The sequence below is a fragment of the Maniola jurtina genome, chromosome 13, assembly GCF_905333055.1.
Source record: "Maniola jurtina chromosome 13, ilManJurt1.1, whole genome shotgun sequence".
NCBI classification, from domain to species: Eukaryota; Metazoa; Arthropoda; class Insecta; order Lepidoptera; family Nymphalidae; genus Maniola; species Maniola jurtina.
The window spans coordinates 2,001,091-2,010,816 of record NC_060041.1 but is presented as its reverse complement, the minus strand read 5'-3'; the positions used below and the strand labels follow the sequence as shown (position 1 = coordinate 2,010,816).

Here is a 9,726-nt window from a genome sequence, read left to right as displayed (position 1 = left end):
AACAAGGGAAAAATCCGAAAACCGTGAATTTGTGGTTACATCACAAAAAATACTTCTTGTACAGAACCGTTCGTGTGCGAGGCCGACTCGCACTTGAAAGTTTTATGCTCTCTCGAGTAGGAAATGAGAGATGGTTGAAAGTTAAATACAAAATGATGCCAAGAAATATAGTGGATATACATGTAAGACGCAGACAGAAAGGAGCCTATTACATTAGGCACTTGTCAGACCGCCAACGATTAGCGACAAACGAGCTGAGCTAAAAACTAGAAATCGCTTGGCAAGCAACGAGAAAGCGACAAGCGTAGCTGAAGTAGTTTTTTCGTTGGGCTATAATAAGTGTGTGCGAGTGAGAGGGACGATTACTCGCGCCGGTCGATCGTCGTCGTCCGGACTCCGGAGGTCGTTGCGATACATTATCTTGCAATCTTGTGCAAGCTACGCGAATGTTTTGACTGCCAAAAGAGCATCGCTGAGCAAGTTTTTTTTCTTTGATAGCGGCGACAATTTAGCCGACAGAGAATTCTCGCAGATAGTGTGCAGTCAGGGATCAATCTTCTCTATCTCTCTTATTTAAGAAAAGGATAGATTTTTAACTGAAATTTTTATCTTTTGGATTGCATCTACCACTGGGTTTGGAATGGCATTCCAACCGAGAAGAACCAGCAAGAAACTCAGCATACATTAATACATCATCATTGTAAGTTTCTTGAGCGAGAAAATAGTCAATAGCTAATCGCTTCTTCGTCGGCGGTGAGACAAGTGCCTTAGGTCAATATTTTGGAGTGTTATTGAAAATAGGATGTTCTGAAGTAGGTAGATACCTATTCTTCACTGATCGGTATCAAACTATGTTACCTTTAAATGAGAAATTGACTGACTGGCATATTATTATCGTACCTACAGTTTTTTCTTGCTAACTTTGTTAAAAACATAACAAATACTAAAGTGTGTGTTTGTTGGTTGGTCCTTCAATCATGCCGCAACGGAGGAAAAGATAAAGGTAATTTTTGGGATCGGTAGGTATAGTTAAAAATCTGGAGATTTACATAGGTTATATAATTATTATCCCAAAAAATCGTGTGTCGTGTCGTGTGTAAATGCCCGTCTCCAAGATGCAAGCTATCTTTTTACCAAATAGTCAATAGGTGATGCTTGCTACTTCGTCCACGTGGATTTAGGTTTAATTTTCCGGGACAAAAAGTAGCCTATGGCATTCCCTAGGATGCAAGTTATCTCTGAACCATTTCGTCAAAAGTTAGCAGACAGACAACACACTTTCGCGTTTATAGTATTTGTATGGATGACACCTGATTTTGTTATTCCTAACACATATACCTGCACTGCAAATAATAACGTAAATCGCACGACCGAAGAAAGCTAAAAATATCTAGTCATATCAATTTTCTTTAGTTTTTATTCCCATTGTGTTAATCTCAAACTAAGCATACAAAGTTGTAGTAGGCCGCGGTATCAGAATAAAGAAAGTTATTCAACCGAATACAATATAAAAGCCGCGCGGTAATCCGCCGCATTTCCGCAAAGGCTCGACAAACAAAGTTTTGCATTGCCACGACAATGGTACTCATTCTGAGCACAACTAAATTTAAGAGTATTCGCATCCTCTTCTACTAAGGTAATATGAAAAGGACAGACAGTTTCATAGTTTCTAACCCCCGACCCAAAAAGAGGGGTGTTATAAGTTTGACGTGTGTATCTGTGTATCTGTCTGTAGCATCGTAGCTCCTAAACGAATGAACCGATTTTAATTTAGCTTTTTTTTTGTTTGAGAGGTGGCTTGATCGAGAGTGTTCTTAGCTATAATCCAAGAAAATCGCATCAGCCGTTTGAAAGTTATCAGCTCTTTTCTAGTTACTGTAACCCTTCACTTGTCGGGGGTGTTATAAAGTAATTTACACTTGTTTAATTTAAAGCTGTCAAACCTCGTGGCTTTAAGTGCCAGTCGTGAGCCTAGTAGACAGAAACGATTGCACTAAAATTATTTCGAGTATTTCAATTTAAAATTCATTTTCGGTCATTTTTCAGCAATACTAAAAAGAAAAAGATGCAGATTACTCTAAATTAAGTTTAGAGAAAGACATCAGAATCGACACCATTAGGTATGTCAATTTGCAGACTTTACATATCTTTGAGAAAATCATAGAGAACTTCAGGCATGCAGGTTTTCTCACTTGTTTACCTTTACCGTTAAACTTACTTATCAGAATAAAGAAAGCTATTCGACCGAATACAATATAAAAGCCGCGCCGTAATCCGCCGCATTTCCGCAAAGGCTCGACAAACAAAGTTTCGCATTACCACGACAATATGTCAATTCGCGAACATGCCGTAAACACTACAATCGAAAAACTGGGTTAAGACCCTGAGTTATAATGGGAAGTTTGAACATTCCAGCAACTATAATTTAAAGAGAGCCTTGTTGATCTAGGGCAGGGGTCGGCAAACTTTTGAGACAGAAGAGCCAAAAGTTATAATTTACAAAATTGGACAGTTTTTGAAGAGCCACTAAAATTTTAGTTTTAATGTTACAGTATTTGCTTCTATATGTTTGATTTTTTGTTAAAAATTAACTACATTAAATATATTATACTAAATAATACTTATTTATATAAACAATGTTTTAGTACAAAATATATTTTAGCTAGAATAATAAAATAGTTAATCATTAAGTCTGAAATTGGAAATCAATACTAATATTATAAATGCGAAAGTGTGTCTGTCTGTCTGTTAGCTTTTCACGACCTAACAGTTTAACCGATTTTAATGAAAGGTACACGATAGCTTACATCCTGGGGAAGAACATTATGTAGGCTACTTTTTATCCCAGAATTCCCACGGGATTTTTAAAATACCAAAATCAACGCGGCCGACGTCGCGGGCATCATCTAGTAAAAACCGGCCAAGTGCGATTCGCGCACAGAGGGTTCCGTACTCGGGTATTTTTTCCGACATTCGGTGGACGGGCGGACCGAGAGACAGACAGATAGACAACAGTGATCTTATAAGGGTTCCGTTTTTCCTTTTTAGATACGGAACCCTAAAAAATAAAATTTATTTTGAGGTTGTAGTAATAACCAAGTTCCGCAATATCGGGTGTCATGCCAATACGCGAACTTGCCATAAACATTAACGAAAAAACGCTAAACTAGGTTACCGACCGTGACCCATAAGTAGTGCTTTAGAGTGCTACTATTTTATGCGACTCTCGATCCCAAGCACTTGGCAAGCACCTCTGAGCCACTCCGGGCCGATACACGATGATCGCTATTGTTTTCACAACAAAAGGGTGAACTATCAATGATCGTGTCCGGGTAGGCGATGCCCTAATTGGCGATCAGTTGAAGATCAAATTCAGCGCGCGAACACCAATTTTATTATTATGACACTTAGAGTGAATCCATAGAGCACACTTTGACTTTACTCAGACTTAAGACAGTTAAACGAGATAGCGTTATACCGCTGGAATAAATCTGTCTCGTTTTAGCTGAAACTTAGTTCTGAGCAAAGTCGAAGTGCGCTCAATAGATTTCAACCTTAGTCTTAAACGCGGCATAGTTTATCTAATCACTCGTAATTTTCGTCAACTGATAGATGTCCACTACTGGACACAGGTCTCTTGCATGCTACGGTCTTGCACTGCCGGAATCCAGTGGCTCTCTGCGACTCTTTTGATGTCGTCTGTCCACCTAGTGGGAGGTCTGCGAACGCTGTGCTCTCCAGTGCGAGGTCGACATTATAACACCTTCTCTATTGTGCCACCAATGATCCAAGCAATCGACCAGCTGACGCACCCAGAAACCTGCATGTCTGACGCTGACTAAAACGAGACAGATTTATGTGAGAGATATATCTTTGTCTCGTTTTAACTCTGTCTTAAGTCTAAGCAAAGTTAGAGTGCGCTCTATATATCTCACCCTGAGAGTTTTCAAAGTTATATACAGTCTGCCAATCTAGACTTGGCAAGCGTGGTAAACTATGGCCAAACCATTCACATTCTGAGCGGAGACCAATGCTCAGTAATGAACTGGCGATGGTTTGATGACAGACTTTACAACTCTCTTTTTCCATTTTTAATATCCACAGCCAAAAAAAGCTGCGGATCTAATGGCACGGCGGCAGATGCATTATTAATGAAACAAGTAACAAATGCATTAGTAACTTTATAGAGAAGCAACCTCCATTTACATTGGACGGCTGCCAGAGCTCTTGTCTGCTGTCTCCTACAGAATGTACGCGGACCGTACTATCAAATAATGTGAGCATTTATATAGCTTTTTTTTTGCGAACTGTAGCAACCTACTTAACGCTAGGCACTAATCTAGCGGAAATTCGGCTAATGGTTTCTATACTGATTCTGTGTGCCTAGTGGGAGATTTTTAACCTATTCGATCGCGTAAAAGTTAACTGCGTTTTGTATGGAATTGAAACAGCGCCATCTAGTGACAAGAAGATGGCGCTGTTTCAATTCCATACAAAACGCAGTTAACTTTTACGCGATCGAATAGGTTAAAAATCTCCCACTAGGCACACTGAGTGCAACTATCTAAAGTATTCAGGCATCTTTTTCTTATCAATGTAATAAGAAAAGGACAGACCAACCTAACTCAATTTACAACTGTCAAATCTCGCATGTTTAGGTGTCAGTCGTGAGCCTATTGTTTAAATTTGTAGCGTGCACTATTAGTGCATATATAGTTTTTTTTAAATTCATTTTCCATCCTTATTTAGCAAAATTAAAAAGAAAAAAATGCAGATACCCTTAAATTTAGTTTAGTTTAGCGCCATCTAGTGACAAGAAGATGGCGCTGTTTCAATTCCATACAAAACGCAGTTAACTTTTACGCGATCGAATAGGTTAAAAATCTCCCACTAGGCACACTGAGTGCAACTATCTAAAGTATTCAGGCATCTTTTTCTTATCAATGTAATAAGAAAAGGACAGACCAACCTAACTCAATTTACAACTGTCAAATCTCGCATGTTTAGGTGTCAGTCGTGAGCCTATTGTTTAAATTTGTAGCGTGCACTATTAGTGCATATATAGTTTTTTTTTAATTCATTTTCCATCCTTATTTAGCAAAATTAAAAAGAAAAAATGCAGATACCCTTAAATTTAGTTTAGAGAAAAACATCATAATCGATGCCACTATCCTATTTACTTACTAATATATATGAAATAGCTGATATGCCCACAATTTAGTTAGTGTGGATTTAGGTCTTCTAAAAGACTTCTCTTAGAAGACCTTCTTAGACTTAGGTATTTTAAGAGAGAGAGAGAGTTAATGAATTCCCACTGGCAGGGGCGCCGACTCCGTGGGTGCTCGAGCTGTGCTCCAGCACCCACGAAAGGTAAATAGTGGGTGCCGAGCACCCACGACTATCTAAAATAATTCTACTAGGTACGGCGCGGCGGTACGAAGTTCACCCAGGTCAGCTAGTACTGATATAAATAACAAAAATATAAGTAGTTAGGTTAGGTTAGGTTAGGAATTTTAAAAACCCGGCGCCCCTGCCCACTGGATTTTTAAAAAACCCTAAATCCATGTGATTGTTGGTACAGAGATAATTTTGCATCTCTGGTTCGAATATAGGTTACTTTTTATCTCGGAAAATCAAAAAGTTCTCAAGGGAGTTTTAAAATCTAAATCCACACAGACCTCAGGCGTCATCTTTCTAAAAAATGAGTTCAACTTACATAAGGTTCTTTTGGCTGCAGTATTATGAAATCACCAGATTGTAAGAATAAAATTTTAAACAAGAATAATAGTTGTGAACAAATTAAACAAAACTGCACATAAATAAATGCAATAATGAAAAAATTTGATCATCTCATTTTAAACAAATAACAAAAACTAAACATTTTACTGAAAAACAGCCTACTAGATTATCGTGGAAATCTAATTGGTTGTGGTTGGTTTTTAGGGTAACCTTAGATCTAAGGTTAGGTTTTAAATCATTTTTAGGATTCCGTATCTAAAGGGTACCAATGGGATCCTATTACTAATACTTCACTGTCTGTCTATCTGTCTGTCTGGGATGTCATGAACAATAATAAACAGAGATGAAATTTTCAGTGTTTATTTCTATTGTCGCTATGACAACAAGTAATAAAAAATAGGACAAGTGCAAGTTGGACTCGCACACAAAGGGTTCCGTAATCCGTACCAAAGTTCAAGAAATAAGTATTCATTTTCATGGAGGCCATTTTGAAATTTTTAGTATTTGTTGTTAAAGCAACAGTAGAGTTAAAAATAGCAGTAAATTCACATTCTGTAAAAATTTCAACAGTTTATGAGATATGGCCCGCTGACAAACAGACAGGTGGACAGACAGATGGACAGCGGAGGCTTAGTAATAAATAGCTCTAGGATACAAAGTATCCAGTCTATATCTAGGATAAAAGCTGCACATGTACCAATTTTCATCAAGATTGGTTCATCAGTTGTGATGTGAAAAGATGACAGACAAAGAGAAATACTTACTTACACTTTAATGATGAAGGAAAATATAGTGAGGAAATCTGCATAGCTGATCGTTCTCCATAGTGTTCTCAAAGGTCTGTGTACTGCCAATCGCATTGGCCAGTGTAGGGGTCTAAAATCTTAACATTCTGAGAGGAGGTTCGCACTCATTATTGAGATAGTCATGGGATAACGATGATAAATACTTCTTCTTCTTGCTGACTGACGTGACTGAAGTGCCCTGCATAGCCGCCAAAGGGTGGCTATGCAGGGCACTTCAGCCCCTGTATCACATTGACCGTAGCCAATCTATTGTGATTGCCACCATTTTACAGTTCTCGTCCAATACTTATTGCCTCCAGCATGATAAATACTTACATTTTCTAATGAATTAAAGCTTCTGTCCCAGCTGCTCACTGGGGTCCCACCGAACAGATATCCTGGGTACCGGTCACACATTGATCGACCTTTCAATGACTTGACCCCAAAATCACTAGCACCTCCCTTATCTTGAGGGACCACTCTATAACCACATACTTAAAGCCATTTTGCACAATTTTGTACTTCCTTAATGCTAAATTGTAGATAATATCTGTAATAAAAATATGGAAAGAATTGTAAAATATTCTAGAATAGCATAAAGAATGCTAAATCAGGTTAGCCATGGTAAAGGTCAATGATCTTAACAATAATACAATTTATATACAAGTGTAAATTAAAAATTTATAACACCCCCGACAAGTGAAGGTTACAGTAACTAGAAAAGACCGAAAAGATCTGATAACTTTCAAACGGCTGAACCGATTTTCTTGGACTATTCCGCGCATACGATCCAAAGTATCTGAGTTTTCCAAAACATCATTTTCAAATAAATAATTATGTATCAAGGCAACGTCCATCTTGACAGCTTGACATATTTTGTCAATTGACATAATATTATGAACCTAACGGTTATGTAACCTTCTTTTCTACAAGAAAACTAGAAAAGAGCTGATAACTCTTAAACGGCTGCACCAATTTTTTTGGATTATAGCTAAGAACACTCTCGATCAAGCCACCTTTCAAACAAAACAAACTAAATTAAAATCGGTTCATTCGTTTAGGCGCTACGATGCCACAGACAGATACACAGACACACAGATACACAGATACACACGTCAAACTTATAACACCCCTCTTTTTGGGTCGGGGGTTAATAACCTTTTGTATCGAGCTTAGATTACTTTTTTAATTGGAATGTTTGTCTACTTAGACAACTCAACCCCATTGTAAGCAAATCTCTAAATATATGAAAGAAAAGCTGACTGACTGACTGATCTGTCAACACACAGCTCAAAGTACTAGACAGATTGTGATGAAATTCGGCATGCACCATAGCTATTATGTAAGACAACCGCTAGCTAAGAAAGGATTTTTGAAAATTCAACCCCTAAGCAAGCATAAGCTAGTTACTTAAAAAGTACTTTTACAAAAATCTTTAAGGCTGAGATCTATAGAGCATAGTTGAGTTTGCTGAGACTTAACTTAGACTGAAATAAATAGAGCATACAATCAATTTTACTTAGACTTTACTTAAAGCAGACACAAAACTAGACAGATTTATGTCAAACAAATAACTCATTTTCAGGTTTCTGTACCCCAAGAGTTACCCTATTACTAAGTATACTATTACATCTGTTTGTCTGTCAACAGGCGGTATCTTGTGAACCATAATAAGCAAATAATTGATTTTTTTGCAGAATGTGTATTTCTATTGCCGCTATAACAACAAATAATAAAAATTTCAAAATGGGTGTCTTGGAAATTTAAAAAATTAAAAAGTGTTATTTCTTATACTATGGTACAGAACCCTTCATGTATGAATCTGATTCCCACTTGACCAATTTTAAGTGTGTCCCATGTCAAACTATACTCTATAATAAAAATCTCATCCTTAAGTTTAAACAAAACAGATATATGTAAAAGATGTCTGGTTGAGTAAAAAAGACAATCCCGACTACTCTCTGTAATTGCACCCTCACAGATATAGTCATTTGTGAACTTTACTGTCCATCTATTTAATAAATTTTGATGAAATTTGGTACAAAGATAGATGAAAAACACTTAATATGTAATCTCTTAACTAAACAACTTTATAGTATACATACTTGATTTAAAACTAAATTTCATCATGGTTTTGAAATGTTTAATGAACTACTATTACTACTTAAGTACATAATTATATGAACACCAAATATTTCAAGCTCCAAGATTTAACTTTGGCAACAAAATATTTCACACAATGTTTCAATTTTATGAAGTTTTTATACAAAACTACACTTTCTATTAGACTGCACAACATTTATTTCAGCCGCAAGGGACGTTCGTAATTTTATTAATTCGTATTGTCAACTGGGAACCCATACAACCAAACTTCTCAAAATATTATTTGTAACAATGCTATCGATTTATTTGCACTTTTAATTGAAAGCACAATACCTTAATACGTTATAAATGAATGTATAATAAAATTGAATCGGCAAATAAACAGGATTAAAGTAATTATGTATTTGAAACATTAGCATGAACAATTCGAAGCAATTTTAGTGATAGAAGATAGCACCAAATAATTATAAATTATTAACGCAGTGAATTAAAGGAATACTTACAATTTACACTTTGAATCTATAAGAAATAACTAAGAAGTTTTGGGTTTGAGGAATTTTCAATATCGCTACAATTTATTCAGAAATGTCACCCAATTTTTAATTTTTTTGCCGATTGCGACTCTCTATTCTATAATCTATAGAATCTTAATTTTTATCTATGGTTGCCTATGGTCTGGGTTATCAAGAAAAAAAAATATTTTGCGTGGATGTGGATAACTTTAGAAATGGGTTAAATATTGTGCCTAGTTTCTTTTGTAGCTGATGCATTTTTTTTTGCATGAGACGGGTCTGCCCGCGAAATTCAAATTTAATTTGGTTTTTCACAATTTGTAAATTAATACGACAAAGAAGGCTTATGGCATTCTAATTCCGAAAATGGCAGTATCATCATCACAGGATTACATAAAAATCTTTGCTTGAAAGTGTTCAGTTTTAGAAATTAGTCAAAATAATGAGTTTTTTTTTATCAATATTTTTTATACAATAATTATTATTTATTTGTTTAAATCATTGTACAATATACCATAATATACTATCATTGTTACCCGTATCTGCGATTAAAGACAACTGGCTATGGTCTGCTGGCTGCTGGCAGG

At 36.3% G+C, this 9,726-nt stretch overlaps 1 protein-coding gene across 4 annotated transcripts in view; it reads right to left on the bottom strand.

The window, feature by feature from the left end:
- The window catches only part of LOC123871133 (sex-lethal homolog), a 33,408-nt gene extending 24,149 nt beyond the window's left edge, over window positions 1–9,259 (bottom strand). For 3 of the 4 annotated variants that reach the window (XM_045914743.1, XM_045914744.1, XM_045914746.1), the window contains exons 1-2: window positions 9,131–9,259; window positions 6,861–7,074 (exon numbers count right to left, since the gene is read on the bottom strand). In XM_045914743.1, coding sequence (XP_045770699.1) covers window positions 6,861–6,941 — 81 coding nt within the window. In that variant the 5' untranslated portion in view covers window positions 6,942–7,074; window positions 9,131–9,259. Of the gene's footprint in view, window positions 1–5,716; window positions 5,887–6,860; window positions 7,075–9,130 lie in introns of those variants that run through there. The other variant, XM_045914745.1, reaches the window with a different exon arrangement.
- Window positions 9,260–9,726: the final 467 nt, after the last annotated feature.